This window comes from Biomphalaria glabrata, chromosome 4 (genome assembly GCF_947242115.1).
Source record: "Biomphalaria glabrata chromosome 4, xgBioGlab47.1, whole genome shotgun sequence".
Classification (NCBI taxonomy): Eukaryota; Metazoa; Mollusca; class Gastropoda; family Planorbidae; genus Biomphalaria; species Biomphalaria glabrata.
Window position 1 is genome coordinate 21,346,273 of NC_074714.1, and position 23,466 is coordinate 21,369,738.

At 37.9% G+C, this 23,466-nt stretch overlaps 1 protein-coding gene and 1 non-coding gene across 2 annotated transcripts; one reads left to right on the forward strand and one right to left on the reverse strand.

Moving 5' to 3' along the window:
• The first annotated feature begins 3,037 nt into the window (after positions 1–3,037).
• On the forward strand, positions 3,038–23,298 carry LOC106063082 (adipocyte plasma membrane-associated protein-like). The gene is made up of 9 exons (XM_056028234.1): positions 3,038–3,614; positions 6,542–6,634; positions 13,589–13,710; positions 15,668–15,766; positions 16,220–16,360; positions 17,075–17,187; positions 18,508–18,668; positions 21,069–21,270; positions 22,269–23,298. Exons 1-9 carry the CDS (start codon positions 3,607–3,609, stop codon positions 22,485–22,487), a joined length of 1,158 nt encoding a protein of 385 aa, XP_055884209.1. The 5' UTR covers positions 3,038–3,606; the 3' UTR covers positions 22,488–23,298.
• Positions 20,194–20,276, reverse strand: Trnal-uaa (transfer RNA leucine (anticodon UAA)). Its single transcript has one exon. It is a non-coding gene; the product is annotated as a tRNA-Leu (tRNA).
• Positions 23,299–23,466: the final 168 nt, after the last annotated feature.

Sequence of the window (23,466 nt, forward strand, 5' to 3'; positions counted from 1 at the left end):
ATTTATTTTTTGTTAAACATAACTTACATATAGACAAAATTAAGATATTTAAATAAGTATTGAAATTAAATACAAACATTTTTCGTTTGAATAGAAGGATAAATATTTAAAAGATTAACTAAGGTACAGATCATATATAGTGTAGGAAATAATTACATTAATGGGAGTGAAAATTTAAGTCACAAATGAAATCCATTATTGTAGACCCCCATGGACATCTCATAGACCCCCAATTTATTATTTCACTTTCGTAGACCCCTTGGAAGTCTTCGTGGACCCCTGGGGGTCTATATAGACCACTTTGGGAATCACTGATCTAGATAAAAAAAAAAGTCTTCCACCAAATATATCTATCTATGTATAGGTCGTTATCTAGAACAACATTGTCTATTCTATGCCGTCTATGGCTTGTCAGTGTTGATCACAGACTTGAGATGTATGGACTAGGCATAAAAATAAATCTATAATTATACAAATCTAAATACCAGATCTATATTAGATACATCTAAATATTATTTGTAGCAAAAATAAATATAACATTAAAACAGACCTATATATATAGCGAAATGATATTGGCCTAAATATATAGGCAAATATAGAACAATTAATGAATTAAACGTTTTTTAGTGACACGAAAAAGGTCTAGATCTATTAGACTAATTATCTAAGCGACTCTCAATCTATTTTACGCACCCGAGGGTAGGGTTACCTGACAAGGCTGACCATGGGCGTAGCCAGGATTTTTTTTCGAAAAAAATTCCCCCCTAACCCCCCCCCCCCCGCCCCCCCCCCTCGCGAAAAAATATATTTGTATATAAGTATGTGTGTGTGTGTTCATAATCTTTATTACAATCTGACCCTTCATTCTTTTGGAACACGTTTATTGTGCCCTAGAATAGGTTCTTCCTGGAGTTAGTGAAAAAATTGTTGACTCCCCTCCATTGCCAGCAAGGGGCTCTGGGGAGCTCTAGAAGCTCACCCTAGAGCGGGGCGGAGCCCCGCCGCCAAGCACTATTTCTGGCATAGATTGTCAACAAAATGCATATTCTGAGGTATCTACAGTGCATTTTCCTGCTATTAAAAAGTCTTATTTAAAAAATTTATGTGCTATTTTTACTGACTAAGACCCTGCCGCGCCGTTCGGCGCATTTGCCGTCAAGCTGTTTCCACAAAAATCTGTCACTGGTAATTTCTGAAGCCTCTTCCCACCTGCTCCGAGGACCTCCTTGAATGTGTGGCACCAAGTTGTACTAGGATGTCATCGCAACTCTTATTATGCGTAATTTATTTTGTCGGAGAACATGTCCCGCAAACCTCATGCGACGCTCTGTCACAATTTTACTAAGGGGTCGACTCCCAGTTCGACATACGATTTCCTTGATTTAGACCAGATCTCAATAACTAACTCCTAAAATCTGTCTTAGCCATCTTTGTTGAGCCACATTTAGTGTTTTTCAATTTCGGCAGATGACTATTCACTGCACTTTATTAATGGAGCCCCGCAAATGTAAAAGAAATGTAGAAATGTAACCTCTCTTGGATACGCTCTTGGAATTGGGTGACTGTAGTTTGCATTAGATTTTATATCGAAAAGGGAAGTTTTATCGTCAAAATCATCTGTTAGAGGTTTTAAACTAAAAATCTCAGGACTTCGTTGTAGTTTTTTAAATTCAAAACCCCAATTTAGCTACGATTATAGAATTTGGTAACTGTAGTTTGCTTTAGAGTAATATTGAAGATAGAGGTTTTCCACCTCAAAACGCTCTGTAGGGGGATTTTAAACTCAAAACCATCTGGAGGAAAGGAGTTTAAACTCAAAAACCCCCAATTCGCTTGGCTACGCTCAAATAATTTTAGTGTGTAATTTGCTTTTTTTTTTATATTAAAGAGGTATTTTTTAGCATCAAACCCTTGTGAAGGGGGATATGAACTCAAAACCAATTTTGGCAACGCTCATAGCATTTTGAGTGCGTAATTTTCTTTTTTTTTTTTTACATTGATGATGTATTTTTTAACTTCAAACCCCGCTGACCCATATGGCTACGCTCTTAGATTTTAGAGTGTGTAATTTGCTTTTTTTTTTTTATTGAAGATGTATTTTTAGCTTCAAACTCCACTGGAGGGGAGTCAAAACCCATTTAGCTACGCTCATAACATTTTGAGTGCATAATTTGCTTTTTTTCCATATTGAAGAGGGGGTCTATCGTAAATTTTGGAGGGGTTTTAAAATCAAAATCTTCCTTAACTGTGCACTTGGAATTTGGGGATTATCGTTTGCATTTTTTGTGTGTTTTGTTTTATAGAAGAGGGGGATTTAACTGCAAAAACCTCTGGTAGGGGGGTTTCAAACTCAAAACCCCCTGGTAGGGGGTTTTAAACTCAAAACCCCCTGCTAGGGGTTTTAAACTAAAAACCCCCTGGTAGGGGTTTTAAACTCAAAACCCCCTGGTAGGGGTTTTAAACTCTAAACCCCTGGTAGTGGTTTTAAACTCAAAACCCCTTTAGCTGTGCTGGGGCAAGTGATGGTTTAGTATTAAAGTCTCACCTAAAATTAACAAAATCAAAGCAAAAAAACATGTCACTAAAGTCAGTCTCCCCCCCCCCCCGCCCCGTGGTAGAGGGTTTCAAACTCAAAACCCCATGGTAGGGGTTTTAAACTCAAAACCCCTTTGGCTGCGCTGGGGCAAGTGATGGTTTAGTATTAAAATCTTACCTAAAATAAAGAAAATCAAAGTAAAAAATCAGTCAACTTAAGTCCGTCACCCCCCCCCTCGGGGGGGATTTCATTTCGGGGGGGGGTTGAACCCCCAACACCCCCCCCCCTGGCAACGCCCATGAGGCTGACGTCCGGCAAGGGTAGCAGGACATGTTCTCCTTTATGTTGTCATGTCCTTCGTCTGGCAGTGAAAGCAATCTTTAATAGTTTGAAATAATTAAAAGCCGAAAGATCTAGTACTAAGCAGGCGCTATATGTCGTCTGACACTATTGAACAATGTCGACTTAACTATTAAAAGATGTTTTAAAGGTTTTAAAGTAAAAAAAAAGGACATAAGGATAGCTTGTATCCATGGCAACTACTCAGTTTAATGTATCCAGGAAAACGAGTTTACAGAAACATATTTAGTTCATTTTTTTATTTATACAGAAACAGATGAAAGCCTTATACAAAATTGTAGGCCTACTAGTAAGATCGATCTTTATCATACGATTACCGTAAAATTCTAAATGTATGTTTCACAAAAGGTCACCACTTAAATATTTCAAACAGCCCTAATAGGCATAATCAAATTCTGTTGTTGTTTTTTCTCCTATGGTGCTTTCTTGCTTTGTGAGTTGTGTTCATCCATAGCAAGGTCCCAACACTACCGAAATTGTAGGCCTACCCTGGTAGCGAAATATAAAAAAAAAAAATAGATGTGTAGAGTTTAGGACTTGATCTGTCTCGTTAGATTTTAAACTAAATCACCCAGAGATGTAGTTTACAAGGATACGAGTCCTGCAAAACACATCAGCATACACATAGGATATTCTGAATACTGAACGGGAACAAGACAGCAATCAGCGTGGATTTTCTCCTACAACGACATTAGAGGGACTTAAAGTAAATGTCAAGGTAATAAGTTAATCATCTTTATCATCAATAATCATTGACCTCCTTAAGACCTACGGTTCATCTCGTGAAACACTTTTTCATGTGACTGTAGAGCATGGGCGTAGCCAGGGGGGGGGTTGGGGTTCAACCCCCCCCCCCCCCCCCCGAAGGGGAGATCGGAATTTAGTGACTGATTTTTTGCTTTGATTTTGTTTATTTTAGGTTAGATTTTAATACTAAACCATCACTTGCCCCAGCACAACCAAAGGGGTTTTGAGTTTAAAACCCCCTACCAGGGGGGTTCGAGTTTAAAAACCCCTACCAGGGGGTTCGAGTTTAAAACCCCTACCAGAGGGTTTTGAGTTTTAAACCCCCTATCTGGGGTTTTTGCAGTTAACTCCCCCTCTTCTATAAAACAAAACAAAAAAAATGCAAACGAAAATCGCCTACATCCACGAGCACAGTTAAGGAAGATTTTGATTTTAAAACCCCCTCTAAAATTTACGCTAAACCCCCTCTTCAACATAAAAAAAAGCTAATTACGCACTCAAAATGTTATGAGCGTAGCTAAATGGGTTTTGACTCAGTTTTGAGTTTAAATCCCACTTCAGCGGGGTTTGAAGGTAAAAACACCTCTATAATAATAAAAAAAAAACAAAGCAAATTATACACTCAAAATGTTATGAGTGTAGTCAAAGGGGTTTTGAGTTTAAACTCAAATTACTCACTCTAAAATCTATGAACGTAGCCAAAGGGGTTTTGAGTTTAAACCCCCCGCCAGGGGGTTTGAGGCTAAAAAAATACATCTTCAGTGTAAGAAAAAAAGCAAATTAAGCACTCAAAATGCTATGAGCGTTGCCAAAAGGGGTTTTGAGTTTAAACCCCCATTCAGAGGGGTTTGATGCTAAAAATACCTCTTCAATATAAAAAAAAGCAAATTACACACTGAAATTATTTGAGCGTAGCCAATCCAATCGGGGGTTTTGAGTTTAAACCCATCTTCTACAGATGGCTTTTTTTAAAGTTTAAAGCCCCTCCAGATGGTTTTGAGTTTAAATCCCCCTACAGAAAATTTTGAGGTGGAAAACCCCCAACAGATGATATTGACGATAAAACTTCTCTTTTCGATATAAAATCTAAAGCAAACTACAGTTACTTAATTCCAAGAGCGTATTCAAGAGAGGTTACACATTTTTACCAGTGGCAGGGCTCCATTAATAAACTGCATTGAATAGTCATCTGCCGAAATTGAAAAACACTAAATGTGGCTCAACAAAGATGGCTAAGACAGATTTTAGGAGTCAGTTATAGAGATCGGGTCTAAATCAAGGAAATCCTATGCCGAACTGGGAGTCAACCCCTTAGTAAGATTGTGAGAGAGCGACGCATGAGGTTTGCGGGACATGTTCTCCGACAAAATGAATTACGCAAAAGAAGAGTTGCAATTATATCCTAGTACAACTTGACGCCACTCATTCATGGAGGTCCTCATGGCAGGTGGGAAGAGGCTTCAGACGATACCAGTGACATATTGTTATGGAAACAGCTTGACGGCAAATGCGCCGAACGTCAGTAAGAATAGCACATTAGGTTTTTGAAATAAAACTTTTTAATAGCAGGAAAATGCACTGTAGATACCTCAGAATATGCATTTTGTTAGCTTTCAATACCAGAAATAGTGCTTGGCGGCGGGGCTTCTCCCCGCGCTGGGGGAGCTCCTAGCGCCCCACAAGACCCCCTTGCTAGTAATGTTTGGGAGTCTACAATTTTATGGAAACAGCTTGACGGCAAATACGCCGAACGGCGCGGGAGGATCTAAGTCAGTAAGAATAGCACCTTAGGTTTTTGAAATAGAACTTTTTAATAGCAGGAAAATGCACTGTAGATACCTCAGAATATGCATTTTGTTGGCTTTGAATATCAGAAATAGTGCTTGGCGGCGGGGCAAAAGCTGTGGGAGCTCCTAGCTCTCCCCCAGACCCCATTGCCAATTATGGCAGGGAATGTACAATTTTTTCACTAACTCATTCAAGAACCTATTCTAGTGCACAATAAACGTCTTCCGAAAGAATGAAGGGTCAGAATGTAATAAAGATTATGTACACACACACATAAATACATATACTTTTTTTGCGGGGGGGGGGGGGAGAAAAAAAATCCCCCCCCCCAACCCCCCCCCCCCCCGAAAAAAAAATCCTGGCTACGCCCATGATGTAGAGCCCTGTTATGGAGATGTATTCCCGTCTCCATACAAAGCTGGAAAGAGTGGGCACTGGATTTGGTGGTATATATTTTTTGTTTTCGTTGGCTAGCTTTTCTTCCAGAGCGCATGTCATTACTTAGTTCGGCGTTGTCCATAGTTTTCTTAGTCGTCATCTCTCTCCATAAAGTCTTCCCAGAATTCAGCATCGATAATTATATTTCTATTCTGACGATCGTTTCATCGGTTTGAGTATCCCCGCATTAACCTTGTTACCCCCTCAGCACTTACATCTCATCAATTAGAAACTTCACCATACAACACTTTATGTAATCAGTTCGTTAAAAGGATATAAAACACGGAGGCGGGAAAATATTTATCATTTAACTCTTTCTCACCTAACCGACGATACAAACGTTGATTCCATTAGAATGTGGTAAATAATTACGGAGAGAAAGAGTTAACTTACAGAACATCCTTCAAAATAGATTACATCCTACTTGAACCCATATGTTGTAGCCTACGTATGTAGACTACAGGAAACATAAACTCTACAAAAACGTGTTTTTTCCCCGTTTCCTAGCTGATTCATGCATTCTTTTCAATATTCTGGCGGCTCTAGGAAATAGATAGTATTTCTAAGTAGTTGTTCTTCCAAATGAAATAAGAAATGAGTCTTTATCTTTGTGTGTTTTTGAATATTTAATAAAGTCTAGGCTACTTACCGTTCTGTCTTATCTCTCAACAGTTTCTGGGCATTTGTTTTATCCTGTGTGATAGCAGCAGCAAGTGTGTTTGTCTTGCTACTGTTGCCTTCCCCCATAGACCCGGAGCCTTTGTAGTAAGTATACAGAAATGACTCATGTTGAACAGCATAGATTTAGGCTACATCTTACCATACACCAGCTCTAACAGTAGATTATAACGTGTCGATAAACGTTTAAGCTACATCTTACCATACACCAGCTCTAACAGTAGATTATAACGTGTCGATAAACCTTTAAGCTACATCTTACCATACACCAGCTCTAACAGTAGATTATAACGTGTCGATAAACCTTTAGGCTACATCTTACCATACACCAGCTCTAACAGTAGATTATAACGTGTCGATAAACCTTTAAGCTACATCTTACCATACACCAGCTCTAACAGTAGATTATAACGTGTCGATAAACCTTTAGGCTACATCTTACCATACACCAGCTCTAACAGTAGATTATAACGTGTCGATAAACGTTTAAGCTACATCTTACCATACACCAGCTCTAACAGTAGATTATAACGTGTCGATAAACCTTTAAGCTACATCTTACCATACACCAGCTCTAACAGTAGATTATAACGTGTCGATAAACCTTTAGGCTACATCTTACCATACACCAGCTCTAACAGTAGATTATAACGTGTCGATAAACCTTTAAGCTACATCTTACCATACACCAGCTCTAACAGTAGATTATAACGTGTCGATAAACCTTTAAGCTACATCTTACCATACACCAGCTCTAACAGTAGATTATAACGTGTCGATAAACCTTTAGGCTACATCTTACCATACACCAGCTCTAACAGTAGATTATAACGTGTCGATAAACCTTTAAGCTACATCTTACCATACACCAGCTCTAACAGTAGATTATAACGTGTCGATAAACCTTTAAGCTACATCTTACCATACACCAGCTCTAACAGTAGATTATAACGTGTCGATAAACCTTTAGGCTACATCTTACCATACACCAGCTCTAACAGTAGATTATAACGTGTCGATAAACGTTTAAGCTACATCTTACCATACACCAGCTCTAACAGTAGATTATAACGTGTCGATAAACGTTTAAGCTACATCTTACCGTACACCAGCTCTAACAGTAGATTATAACGTGTCGATAAACGTTTAAGCTACATCTTACCATACACCAGCTCTAACAGTAGATTATAACGTGTCGATAAACGTTTAAGCTACATCTTACCATACACCAGCTCTAACAGTAGATTATAAAGTGTCGATAAACGTTTAAGCTACATCTTACCATACACCAGCTCTAACAGTAGATTATAACGTGTCGATAAACCTTTAACCTACATCTTACCATACACCAGCTCTAACAGTAGATTATAACGTGTCGATAAACCTTTAAGCTACATCTTACCATACACCAGCTCTAACAGTAGATTATAACGTGTCGATAAACCTTTAAGCTACATCTTACCATACACCAGCTCTAACAGTAGATTATAACGTGTCGATAAACGTTTAAGCTACATCTTACCATACACCAGCTCTAACAGTAGATTATAACGTGTCGATAAACCTTTAAGCTACATCTTACCATACACCAGCTCTAACAGTAGATTATAACGTGTCGATAAACGTTTAAGCTACATCTTACCATACACCAGCTCTAACAGTAGATTATAACGTGTCGATAAACCTTTAAGCTACATCTTACCATACACCAGCTCTAACAGTAGATTATAACGTGTCGATAAACGTTTAAGCTACATCTTACCATACACCAGCTCTAACAGTAGATTATAACGTGTCGATAAACGTTTAAGCTACATCTTACCATACACCAGCTCTAACAGTAGATTATAACGTGTCGATAAACGTTTAAGCTACATCTTACCGTACACCAGCTCTAACAGTAGATTATAACGTGTCGATAAACGTTTAAGCTACATCTTACCATACACCAGCTCTAACAGTAGATTATAACGTGTCGATAAACGTTTAAGCTACATCTTACCATACACCAGCTCTAACAGTAGATTATAACGTGTCGATAAACGTTTAAGCTACATCTTACCATACACCAGCTCTAACAGTAGATTATAACGTGTCGATAAACCTTTAACCTACATCTTACCATACACCAGCTCTAACAGTAGATTATAACGTGTCGATAAACCTTTAAGCTACATCTTACCATACACCAGCTCTAACAGTAGATTATAACGTGTCGATAAACCTTTAAGCTACATCTTACCATACACCAGCTCTAACAGTAGATTATAACGTGTCGATAAACGTTTAAGCTACATCTTACCATACACCAGCTCTAACAGTAGATTATAACGTGTCGATAAACCTTTAAGCTACATCTTACCATACACCAGCTCTAACAGTAGATTATAACGTGTCGATAAACGTTTAAGCTACATCTTACCATACACCAGCTCTAACAGTAGATTATAACGTGTCGATAAACCTTTAAGCTACATCTTACCATACACCAGCTCTAACAGTAGATTATAACGTGTCGATAAACGTTTAAGCTACATCTTACCATACACCAGCTCTAACAGTAGATTATAACGTGTCGATAAACCTTTAAGCTACATCTTACCATACACCAGCTCTAACAGTAGATTATAACGTGTCGATAAACCTTTAAGCTACATCTTACCATACACCAGCTCTAACAGTAGATTATAACGTGTCGATAAACGTTTAAACTACATCTTACCATACACCAGCTCTAACAGTAGATTATAACGTGTCGATAAACCTTTAGGCTACATCTTACCATACACCAGCTCTAACAGTAGATTATAACGTGTCGATAAACGTTTAAGCTACATCTTACCATACACCAGCTCTAACAGTAGATTATAACGTGTCGATAAACCTTTAGGCTACATCTTACCATACACCAGCTCTAACAGTAGATTATAACGTGTCGATAAACCTTTAGGCTACATCTTACCATACACCAGCTCTAACAGTAGATTATAACGTGTCGATAAACCTTTAAGCTACATCTTACCATACACCAGCTCTAACAGTAGATTATAACGTGTCGATAAACCTTTAAGCTACATCTTACCATACACCAGCTCTAACAGTAGATTATAACGTGTCGATAAACGTTTAAGCTACATCTTACCATACACCAGCTCTAACAGTAGATTATAACGTGTCGATAAACCTTTAGGCTACATCTTACCATACACCAGCTCTAACAGTAGATTATAACGTGTCGATAAACGTTTAAGCTACATCTTACCATACACCAGCTCTAACAGTAGATTATAACGTGTCGATAAACGTTTAAGCTACATCTTACCATACACCAGCTCTAACAGTAGATTATAACGTGTCGATAAACGTTTAAGCTACATCTTACCGTACACCAGCTCTAACAGTAGATTATAACGTGTCGATAAACGTTTAAGCTACATCTTACCATACACCAGCTCTAACAGTAGATTATAACGTGTCGATAAACCTTTAAGCTACATCTTACCATACACCAGCTCTAACAGTAGATTATAACGTGTCGATAAACCTTTAAGCTACATCTTACCATACACCAGCTCTAACAGTAGATTATAACGTGTCGATAAACCTTTAGGCTACATCTTACCATACACCAGCTCTAACAGTAGATTATAACGTGTCGATAAACGTTTAAGCTACATCTTACCATACACCAGCTCTAACAGTAGATTATAACGTGTCGATAAACCTTTAAGCTACATCTTACCATACACCAGCTCTAACAGTAGATTATAACGTGTCGATAAACCTTTAAGCTACATCTTACCATACACCAGCTCTAACAGTAGATTATAACGTGTCGATAAACGTTTAAGCTACATCTTACCATACACCAGCTCTAACAGTAGATTATAACGTGTCGATAAACCTTTAAGCTACATCTTACCATACACCAGCTCTAACAGTAGATTATAACGTGTCGATAAACCTTTAAGCTACATCTTACCATACACCAGCTCTAACAGTAGATTATAACGTGTCGATAAACCTTTAAGCTACATCTTACCATACACCAGCTCTAACAGTAGATTATAACGTGTCGATAAACCTTTAAGCTACATCTTACCATACACCAGCTCTAACAGTAGATTATAACGTGTCGATAAACATTTAAGCTACATCTTACCATACACCAGCTCTAACAGTAGATTATAACGTGTCGATAAACCTTTAAGCTACATCTTACCATACACCAGCTCTAACAGTAGATTATAACGTGTCGATAAACCTTTAAGCTACATCTTACCATACACCAGCTCTAACAGTAGATTATAACGTGTCGATAAACGTTTAAGCTACATCTTACCATACACCAGCTCTAACAGTAGATTATAACGTGTCGATAAACCTTTAAGCTACATCTTACCATACACCAGCTCTAACAGTAGATTATAACGTGTCGATAAACGTTTAAGCTACATCTTACCATACACCAGCTCTAACAGTAGATTATAACGTGTCGATAAACCTTTAAGCTACATCTTACCATACACCAGCTCTAACAGTAGATTATAACGTGTCGATAAACCTTTAAGCTACATCTTACCATACACCAGCTCTAACAGTAGATTATAACGTGTCGATAAACCTTTAAGCTACATCTTACCATACACGAGCTCTAACAGTAGATTATAACGTGTCGATAAACCTTTAAGCTAAATAGCTATTTAATTATTCGTTCAGATTTTTTTCTCCTCGGTCTATTGCGATTAATATTCTGGAATTTTATTTCACCTTTCCGGAGGTCTAAAAATTAGTTTGTTTTAGCCAGGGGTGTCAATATGGAGATATGCTACAATCGTCTACAAAATACTTTTAAATGGTGTGTGACTCAAATAGTCTCTACTAACAAACAAATCCAACATCTGGCCGGAGTATGTAGCTAAAGTATTAAACCCGGCAAAACTGATTCTGCTGACATGTAAAGTGTTGGATACATGGATATCACTGCTAAAATGGGGAGCTTCGGGCAATGGGTATTTTTCAGTCTAGTAAGGCGATTCACCCAGGAGGTGTTATTGATTTTAAGCCTCCGTCGCATTGCGGTGCCAAGACTCCAGGACTCAACCTCAAGGATATATCAAGAACAGGGACCCCTTCCAGACGTTGAGCATATAAGGTCTTCCTACTGACAGCTCTTGCAACTCTGTGGATCACAATAGAAAGGTCGAAAGGAGGACGTGACGCACGGGCAACCTTTGACCCCTTTATCACAAGCCCAGGAATATACCAATACGTAGAAAGTATGGGTGCATCCTTTGTCGATTAAGACAGAAGGAACCTTCTATAATAATCAGAAGTAAAACCTCGCAACTATGAGATTGCTATGAGAAGAGGTTTTTTTTTTTTTTTTCAATCAAATCAAGTATCAGGCCAACCGAAAAAACTGATTACTTAAACGAATGGAAGAAAATTATAATGATCACATCAGTAAATATAATGATTGCAAATTACATTAGTTAAATTAGATTAAATAAGTAAAATATTGATTACATAAGCATATATTTGAATACAATATATTTGAATATATAGGCCTTCTGTCTCGGAAGGCAAATGGTTGCGCCCAGGAGATTCACTGGCTTTGGTTTCGTCTTGAGACGGGCAGAATCTGGTGTGACTGAGCGGAAGAGTGTGCCATAGTTCGTTAGGGCTAGCTGACAGGGCAGCTTTCTTCTTCTTCTTTCTCTTGGCTGATGCAGCTTCGTTTCTTTTGCACTAGGCGAAGTTCGTACCATGCTGTCCTGTCTTTGGCTATCTCCTCCCACATACTTTGTTCGATGTCCGTGATTCTCATATCTCGCTTACAGACATCTCTGTAGGTTAGTTTTGGGCGGACCTTGGGTCTGACTCCCTCTGCAAGCTCAGCATATAGGATGCCTTTAGGGATTCTTCCATCTGGCATGCAAGCCAGCGTAGTCTTCTCTGTGTAAGAAGGGCATAGATGCTGCATATTGGTTCGTTTCAGAACGTCCTGGTTGGAGACATATATATACATACAAAAATGTATTGATTACACAAATAAATATTGTTAAGGCCTCCGTGCGGTGTCGGTTCTTTGAAATATAACTAGTGTAGATCTACGTCTGACTGGAAGTAACACTGAACTCAAACTACTTCAGTAACACCGGCGAAAGGCCGAAACAATCAAATATGTAGTCGACGCTGATGTTGTTCTACAAATATATTTAGTAATCACGAAGGGAATCGTCCGATGTCAGCTATGTCCGTAAATCCGTATATCTATTGTACTGCTTTACACGAAGCGTCTTCTTTGTAGCGTCACTTAGAGCGTTCTTGTTTTTTAAAGATCTGTCACGTCACTTGTTGCTAAATAAAACTTTCCCCTTATTCCCGAAACAAATAGCTAAATCCTAATCATGTCATAACAATATATTAATCACATAAGTAAAAAAAAAAGTTGATTAAATTGCAAGTATGTACCCTGATCCATTTTGCGTAGCCATGTGAAACACTGCATTAATCTTTCATCTTCGGAATCGAATACATTGCCATTATAAATAATGATCCATATTTTACACTTCGACGTTAAACCTAAGGAGTGGTTACAAATCTTTTAGCAAACTATTAAACATCATCATCGTGAAATCCTATGCTATACATAATATGAGAGGCTCTAGTCCTGTCTTCCAAAAGTCATGGACATAAACCCTGCTGTTGTGCGAAATGCACGCATGTCACCATACAGGTCAAGTATTGGAAACCTCCCCGACTTGTCGAGACGGAGACGAGCAAGTCTGGCGCAGATAAAATGAATACGAGACATGGTTTCCTTTTCCTCGCCTCAGCGGGTGCACCGTGACTCAATCTTGGACCTGAAACGTGCATAGCGTTAATAGATTAATGTCCAAAAATGTGTAAACATAGTCTGTTATTTATTCATTGATTTATGGAAGTTCTCGCAACCGGATTTCGTATTTTACTGTTTATTAAATAATTTGTCATTCTGAAATAGAAGCATGCTAAACGAGATTCTCTTTATTTAAGTATTAGTGAAGATCTACCAGAACTAATTGGACCTCTTCAAGTCAACACTAACCTCCAGAATATCAAAAAACTGTTTCAAGGTCAGCTTGTTGGTCCGGAATCATTCGCTGCAGGTCCAGATGGTAGGCAAAATTTTTAAAATAATTCCTCTTATTAGCTTGCAAATTCTTCATGGGTTTACCATGGAAATTAGACACTAAGTGGACGGGTAATTCGAAAACGACTCTTACAATTTTCCCTTGTATTTGACAGTTGATGTATGGCTTTGGGAAATAACTACCTCATTGGCCGCACAGTGAAAACACTGGTTTGACCGGTATAATTTTTCAAAATAGAATCATCTTAAAATTAAATTTGACTTATTGAACACGGCTCAGCGGAAATCTCCGCACACAATTCAAACGTTTCTTTGTATTCAGTAAAGAGTTGAATAAATAGACATATATAAACATGTTGCGCACCGCCTTATGACAGTACCTATGTAGAGATCACTAGCAGCTGGAAAAACTTAATTTTGCAAAGTTCACAGTTGAAGCATTAGAAGAAATAAATTGAATGAGAAATTAGACCATCGGATTCTTATTTATAAAAAGAGAAACTTTGTTTCTTGTTATAGACCAGAGTTGGGGACTTAAAATCATTTCTGTCAGGTATCACTTCATTTTTTGGAAGAACTGAGGCCGACTATTGCTTCAATGTGCAATATACGGTTCTTACGGTGTTGGCCAGGGCAAAACTGGCTAGTAGCAATCCTTTCTCTTTCCCCTTTTCATGGCGACGAAAACTTCTTAATAGCGATTAAAGTCAATGATTATTTGTGAAGGTATAATCACATATTAGTTTCCCCCTTGTCTAAGAAGGTGTTAGACTACTGAGAGTGAGGAATGACGGAGTAATTAGTGTCACCTGTTCGGTAGAATCATTTTAAAATATATTTTGTAATCTTTTACTTGGTTAAAATTTACAGCATTGTGATTTTTAACATCTTTGCTTTTGCAGTTTGGATTTGAAAAAAAAATGTTATCAAACTGAAGAAACAGATTCTATTTTTTTTTTGCCATCCGAAATAAGTCGCAATTATAAGAAAACAAAACAGTGACACGAACTCTTTCAAGGTTTTGGCGGATAAATTATTTAATAACTTTATTTGTATATTCCACTTTGAGATTCTTGTCTTATTGTTGAATGGCTTTGGTAGGTCCCAAACTATGCAGTTTATTTACAAAATAGTGTTCACTCTCTGTTCACACACAAAATAGTGTTCACTCTCTGTTCACACACAAAATAGTGTTCACTCTCTGTTCACAAAAAAAGTGTTTGCTCTCTGGCCCTACCGGGTCATTACAAGGAAACACAATGTAGTATAAGAACATTTACTATAGTTCTCTTAGGTATTTACTGAAGAGTTGTCTGATGCGGCAGGTCCCGGGCATGCTACCTTTCCTCATAGTGGCGCCCTGATGGAAATGATCGTAAGAGAAAATGATGAGGCCAAAGGTAGCAAAACGAAACTCCCATGGTGTTTATAGCATCCCTGTGCAGGGTAGTCAAAGAACTCCCACAACCTTGTCACAATCCAGGCGCCGTTCCTCAAGGGCCGTTACATAAACGGCGTATCCCGCACAGTCTGGTAGAGAAAAAGAAAATGGCGGAGTTTTGCGGTTTCCCAGTACGTGGCCTCTGGCCGCGTCTCTAGTCCGCGAGTGCGGAGTGACCGTGTTACCGGAAACGAGTCAAAATAAACACGAGGAAAAGCTTAAGTCTGACCGTGACCTCCGTGACCCCCGCCAGACAGAACATACTGTTCAATGCAGGCCTGTGAGAGGGAGGTCTTGTTTGCTCTTGCTGGCCTAGAGTTTCAAGAAGGCTAACTCTACCTGACAGTTTCAAAATGATGCAGCAGGTCTGCATCAGTACCGCCTGCTGATAGATAACAATATTCTTAGAGGTGTTTTTGGTTTCAAAAGTATCTGCGTAGTCATTTGTCCCCGCCCCCGTTAACACGTATTATTATTTTAACTATAATTACGTTTCACTCGAGTGGTTTTGTCTTTGAATGATTGTTATTGGTTTATTTAGGTTCACTCTACACTGGGACAGCAGACGGTAAAATATGGCGGATAAAAGATGGTCAGTTGAAGCTGGTGACTAGAACTGGGAGAGACGATGCTGCTTGCGGTAGGTTAGGGCTTGAGTCAGTTTCTCTGATTTTTAGTAGTGATTTAATATATCCAGTGGGTTTCGGAAGTGTCAAGGGTTGTCCCGCTTCCGGATTTTCAGAAATTCATTCATCGTCTGCACGTCTGTACAATGAATAAACCAAAAACTTAATGAAACACAAGGGCCATGTCGAAGATTGGAAAAAAAAATCACTTCGTATCTTTAGTCTTAACCATAACTTTTACTGTAAAACTAAAAATTATATTTCCTTACATTTAAATTTAATTCTCTCTCTCCTAATAGACGTCGTTGATTTTACTCCATTCTGCAGCCCAATTAACGATATTATTGTCGATGCTTAAAAAGTCAGTTGTTGAATAATTCCGTCGGAACTTGGAAAATAATTACGGAGAGAGAGTTAAAATCGAATATTATTAAATAGGTGGCCTTTAAATTTTTTTTTCTCTAAAGGTCAGTTTCATATGGAACCATTGTGTGGACGTCCGAAAGGAATGAAGCTGGACAGTGAAGGTTATTTGATTGTCGCAGACTCATACAAAGGTATTCTGAAAGTCAACGTCGACACGGGAGACAAACAGGTGTTACTAGATAGTGAGTAGTTTGTTTAACTTGTGTTTCTCATCAAATGGGTGGCAAAGGCTGTAGGTTTTGATGCAATAACTTTTGATTACCCCAAATAATTAAGTCTTCCGAAGATGACGTAGATGTTGCATAAGGCTGGAATTTTTATGTTGTTTTTTTTCATTTTCACAAGACTCACTCTTTCTTGTATGTTGTATGTCTTGTATGTCTTGTATGTTGTATGTCTTGTATGTCTTGTATGTCTTGTATGTCTTGTATGTCTTGTATGTCTTGTATCTTGTATGTTGGATTTTTGCAATCGCATTTTCGACCACTTTAACTAACCCAGTCATCTCCAAATTTCGCATACAAGCTCATGCGAGACATCAAGCAATAAAAAAATCAAATAGTTTAGTCGTAATTTTGTTACCATAGTAAATATACTAAGCTAAGGAGATTAAGCCATGTGTAGAGAATAATAAGATTAGAAAAGAAAGATCAGCTTACAAAGCTTCTATCAACTCCATCTGTCTGGTACACATTTTGAATGCGTTATTTCTCCCTTTACACAATGATTTATTGTACCTAACAAAACATAACTACCTCCTATGCATCTACTGAAGATAACATATTCCTTCTTCCTCTCAGAGAGGAAAAACTACTGGACATCCTATTCCTTGTTATTTATACCTCCGTCATAGAAGTAAACCTCAAATTATTTAATATTTCTCTTTTTCTTTTCAGAATTTAACGGCTCCAGATTTCTATTTCTGAATGCACTTGACATTGCTCGAAACGGAACGATTTATTTCACAGACTCCAGCACCAAATGGGAAAGAAGAAACTATCGGTATGAGGTCAGATTGTTTCCATCTCTCTTCTCACCTAATACTATGACATTCAACTTTGTTACAACCCAATATGTGCTGCCTTTAATTTGAAATAGGCTACATTTGTCTCGTGTTCTTGAATATGTGGGTAGTGGCTGAGGGGTTAGATAACTTATCAGTAGCACCCAGAGTTCGAGGATTGGTGTAAACTGGAGTTTTTATGGCTGTCTGGTCGTGCGGAATACTCGTTGGACTGTCGTTTAGATTTCTCGATGGTCCCGGGTTCATACCCTGCCATGCCCAGTCGTTATGCGGAATGTTTGGACTAGGATATAAATTATCTTAAACTATGAAGGAACATCCGAAATGTCAAACATTAGACACTAATATTAAGAAAGTATAAATGACGTTTGAGTCCACCCATTGCAGCTATGTTGTCTAAAGTATTTTTGTACCTAATGGTTACCTAACAGTAGTTGGGGAAAGTAACTGTCGTTTATCGTTGTGTTGGTCGTGAGACATCACTTTAACCGTCGCCATAGAACTAGATGAACCTTACATTATCTGCCGCATAGACTGCAAGTTGTCCAAGGCTTAATTTGTATGTTCTACTTTGAGATATCATTATGCTATTTAGATCTTAAATTACGACTTAATATTTTTATAAAGCTTATCTAAACTCACTCTGTCTGGTAAAATATTTGTACACGAGAAAGAATTTGTACTTGACTAAAGTGGTGGTATAAGCTGAATTAGTCCCCTTTAGAAGTCGTCGTGTAAGTCTTAGTGAAAACAGCATGACAAATAGGACGAGACAATAGATAATAACAATCTTCCATGTTCATAAGCTCTCCACTAGCATAGTGGTTACCGTGTTGGTATGAGAAGCCTGAGAAGGCTTGAGCCTTGAGTCTGAATTCAGGCCGTTCCCCACATTTTTATTTCTTTTTTTTAAATACCTGTTTTCTTTATTAGTCTAGATCTATTTCAATTTTATTATATGACTGATCTAAGCTAATTGATACAACTATGCCTAATATATGCTTGGTTTTTAAAGAAGTATCTTCTTTTTTCTTGTTTTGTATATAATTGAAGTTTGACTGAGTATCACTCAAAATCCATTATCTATTACAACTATCAATTCTGAAAAAAAAAATCTTATTTGAAAAAATATCAAATTTAAAAAAAAAATTTGAGAAACATCAATTATTAGAAGCGTATATAATCTATCTTTAAAAAAAAGGCGTTATAAATTAATACTTTTCTCTCGAATCGTTCCAGCAACTTTATAATTTTCGTTGACATTGGTTGCTCTGAAAATGATATTTAGGCTATCTTTGCCCACAGGTGATAGAGTCTAACAGTCTGGGGAGAATCCTTGCCTTGGATCCCATCACATTGACATCTTGGCTCGTTACAGATGGACTCTATCTGGCCAATGGTTTGTATCTTTCCGAGGATCAAAGCTTTCTATTGGTTGCTGAGATGAGTGTCTCGAGATTATCTAAGTAAGTTGAAGCAAGCCTCGTTCTCATAACGAGGTGAATTCACCGGAAAGCAATGCATATCATTTAATAAATCTGTGTATATAATTCCGGAGGATATTCCAGCTACCCGTCGCCTCAGCGTGGCCCTCCGGTGGAAACATCCAGAGGTGGATCTGGACAGGCTAAGAACGAGTAGCGAACCAGGCCTTCTAGCAGGTCTCCCTGGGTGAGCTTTTGTTTTTTTTTATCTCACTCGGGGTGGGGATGGAACAAGTAACCTGCAACCCAGTCCAAAAAGTCCGCCACGCCGTTCCACAAAGGGGGTCGTCATCAGTACCAGGAGCCTGGAGTGGCGACCCTCGCACGGAATTGTGGCGGTTACAGTATAGGAATATGAGACAAGCTCCCCGCAGTTAGCGCTGTTCTCGGCCACTTATAGCGAGTGGGCTGAGAGCGAGGGCGGTGCGCTGTGTACGCGGCACGGCCCGGTTTGGCCCAGTCAATCGATATGGCCGTCTACCGCTGGGTGCCCTCAGACAGGACAGGGGTGAAGAGCCCCATGTCCAGGCCTGGTGGTTGGATAAAAGCCTTTCTAACCATCAACGGGATAATGGCGCCTCCGGCGCCGATTCCCTACTGGACTTCATCGAAGGTGTATATAATTCTCTACGTCGCCCAACCATGCGGAAGAAGACGTTCGCACGCCGACTCTTTAGCCCTCGATGAAAAAGTCAAAGAAAGATAGCTCTTTTATTTCTGCAAGTCGGACTAGAGTTACCCCAAGTAACTTTCGCGGCGACAGAGATCGCAGCTAAGAAAAAAAGAGGGAGGGGAGGGGGGAGGAGAGCAATTAATCTTCTCTGTATGTCTAACTCTCTACGTCGCCCAACCACCCACCCCATTTGGACAACTGTGTCTTTCAGGAAGGTTTAAATCGTCACTAAATAGCAGCGTATGCTATGTCACGGGTCGGCTCGTAGGTATTTAAAACACAAAGAAAAAAAACTAGCTAGACTTGTTTGGGAAGCTTTCTCTTTTTTGTCATTGAAAGATGAATGCAGTCTGTTTTGCGACAACGTATATATTTAAAAAAAAATGGAATTAAAATTAGTTTGAATAAAAAATTTAGTAAAAAAAAAAATTACAAATGCTGTCTAGAATGTTTGAGTAATGAGTATGATTGTTTTATTTTTATATAGGGGCTTGGTGGAGTCTTTTCTAACTGGAAAAGTAATTCTTAAAGTATACAAGTATTTCCCTAATTTATGCGTCACAATGTTATAATTTCTAAAGATTTATTTTTATAATGCACAAAATACAATATTAAATATTACAGTACTCTTCTACACTTCACACTGTTAAAAATAATTAAAAGAGCCATTCAATTAATAATGACATTTAATTTGATCTACCAAAAGCTGTTTTTTTTAAAAAGGGAGATAACGTAGTAGTGAGGGTCTGAATCAAATTTTGGGCTATGATAAAGAACAATCCACACACGTCGGAATAAAACGTTTGTTTCACACAAAAAAAAAATTAACAAAATTAGCACGAGTGGGGTTCGAACCCACGCGGAAATAATTCCATTGGATCTTAAGTCCAACGCCTTAACCACTCGGCCATCGTGCTGTTATAATAAAATTAGAGGAAATGGACAAATTGTGTTATGAGTCTATTTCTCATTAGTCCATCAACTGGAAGCCCGATTTGAGACTTGAGACTCAATCGAATAACATTTTATTGACTGTCACTGGCGACTGTCAGGTGTCTGCACCGAACACAATAAAACAAAACACAAAATGTTCCCTTTTCTAAACTACATGTTCTGAGAGCCACCGCCAAGTCCGCCTATATTAATCCCCCCTTTTTTTACACATTATTTAGTAATTTTTATTATGGGCTATTCCAATAAAATATGAATATTATAGCCTATATAGTAGCCCATAGTAGTAGGCCCTATATTCTATATAGGGGATTATAGGCTCTATTTTAGTAGACAATATCATAATTATTATATTTTTTTAATAATGAATTGTCAGTGAAAAAGTCTCACCCTGACGAAGTAGCCATTTTTTAAACAATTTAAGACATTGATTTCTTTTGTCTTAAGCCTAAATGTTGGCTCTCACTCACCTCTAAAACTAAAATCAATCTTTGAAGACCACAATACTAAATTTTTCTACATTGAACAACTTGGCTGTGTAATAGTAGGCTACCCACTTTCAATTTCTAGATCGACATATTTTGCTCGCATTTATCTCCTGTGTCGTGCTGTAACAGAGTAGATCTGAGCTTAAACCTTCAAATTTTCATTTCACTAGGAATATTTAGAACTTATCAAAACATTCTTTTAAACTTTTGTTATATTTTAAATGATCGAGGCTTTGAACTTACAGAAATCTTGTTTTGCTTTGTGTACAGGGTTTACATTGATGGCCCGAAATCAGGAGAAAAAGAAGTGTTTATCACCAACTTGCCTGGTTACCCTGATAACATAAAGCCCAATGCAAGGGGCAACCTTTATGTTGGAATGGGCTCAGTTCGTTTTCAAGGCTCAAGCGCCATCGGCTCCTTCCTGGACATTGTGGCTCCATATCCTTTCATCAAACGATTTATTACAAAGGTAATTTTATTGTCGCTTAAGGAAGAAAAAAATGTATAGTGTCCAATGCCTTTATTTTGAAAGCCTACACAAGACCACACCGAAGTTCTTAGGCCTTGTGGCTCATCTTTTTAGTGATGATGTGAAGATGATGTCCGTTTAAGGTGATAGGTAGGGCATTCCAGATTCAGACTTATTAAATGCAATTTTTATATTGGAACTTTCGTAGCTTTTCAAACCAATAGAATAGAAAACTGCAGGATCTTTTACAAGTTGGCAGCTCTAACTATTGAAAAGAGCTGTTTTGACAATATCACGGTCTATTGCAGGCGTTGCACCCACGTTTATAAGAGCAGGTGAATAAACTAACACGGAATGTACTATTGCATCCTCTGGGACTTCCACAATATTGACTACAGTGCACGTGATGAGGACGAAAGGCTCACTAAAAAAAAACAACTAATTCCCACCAGCCAGGCTTTTCTTCATTGAACAACAAAAAAAAAAGTATTTAAAAAATTAAAGTAACGCATTTATTTTTCAAAACAATAAAGAAACAAATATTTGCTAAAATTCAAACTCTTTAAATCGTGCAATACACCATCCAAGCTTACAAAGCCAACACTCTTTCAGTGTTCCAATAGTATATTTTACCTTTCTACCTACCTTTGGGGGCTTTCAAAAGGTTAAAAAAATGTATTTTAAGTTCTTCGTTAAAATGTGGGACGAGGACAGATTCCAAGAAGGCAGCAATGAAGTGTGTCATTATAGGTTACTACTTTAAAAGTCCATACGAAGAGATGACAAAAATATTAATTTTATCATGCTGTTTATCCTTTTATTTATAATTGTGATGTATTGTAAGATCATCTGCTCAACAGTTCTATGTTTGGAATTGGTCAAAGGGTAAAGGAATAAAAGCTGAGATTCTTTTTTTATTTAGACTCGACTGAACGTATAAAAATTTAAGAAAAATGGTTAACAAAAATCAACTTTAAATGTTGTTCTGGATTCCACAGATTGTCCCCCCTTCTTTGTTTGACATCTTTCTGCCTCAACACGCCTTGATGCTGGAGATCAGCCTTGATGGTCGTATCGTCACCTCGCACCATGACCCAGGGGCCAAGGCGCTCTACGCCCTCAGTGAAGCATTCCAATATGAGGACTATGTCTACCTAGGTCACTTTAACCTTCCTTTCCTTGGCGTTATTGAAGTGAAGGATCTTCACCCTGATTAGCACTTGGCAGTTGCTCCAGCGTTGCCACCTCTGCAGTTTTGTTATTATATTCTACACTATTTACCTTTGTAAGTTGTATGTGATGAACAATAGTCCAAAGTTGCGAACAGTGCAGCACTTGGATTATGTTGTTTGGTTTGGGGATAGATGGGATCTTATTAGAATGACCATGTCACTACGGTGTTACTTGATTTATACAACGGAAAAGCGATATTTGATTTTTTTTTCATTTCATCTTCACTTATCTCTTAGTCTGTCGAACCATCGGGGCACCACACAAGATCTATTTACCATCTTTCTCCATTTTCTTTTGCCTAAGATAAAATTTCTTTAAATGACAAGCCTGTCCATTCTTTTGTCTTCCTTTTGCTTTCTCTGTCTGATTCTTTTTCTTGATACTGTTCCTTGAAGGAAGGTCTTAGTGAGTCCGGAGAACTTAGTGATATGGCCATAGAGCTTAAGCTTGCGTTTTTTTTTGACACTAGTTAGGTCAACGTGCTTTCCAACAGCTGTATTAATCCTGTTTGTAATCTCTCCATTAGTGATGCAGTCTTATGTTTTCATTTAGGCGATGACAAAATGTATTTACCATGTTAATTCAGAGTTGTGCAGTTAATTCTAATCAAATGAAAATAATTGTAGGGTTATTCTTCTGAATTTATTTCTAGTACATATCCTTTATATATTTGTGGACCGGTGGTTAAAAACAAAATTATATTTGCACATTACTTTACTCAATAAAAACAAACAACTGTGTATTATTGACTTTTCTCGTGAATTTTGTGCATGATTTTGAAATAAAGTAAAACATTTAAATAATATAATACAAGAGTATGTTTGTGTATTGTAATTGTGTGCATGTTTCTTACAAAGCTCATATCAACTCACTCTGTGTGGACTCTTTATTTCACCCAATTTCCAGTCTCATAGCAAGTCGAAGCTTTGCAATAGTATTCATTGTCGATGACAACACATAAAT

Excerpts from the sequence above, each read along its gene's own strand:
- LOC106063082 (XM_056028234.1), top strand. Across the intron at positions 6,635-13,588 it reads ATAGACCCGGAGCCTTTGTA|TATTAGTGAAGATCTACCAG; the intron begins GTAAGTATACAG and ends TCTTTATTTAAG. Across the intron at positions 21,271-22,268 it reads TCAAACGATTTATTACAAAG|ATTGTCCCCCCTTCTTTGTT; the intron begins GTAATTTTATTG and ends TGGATTCCACAG.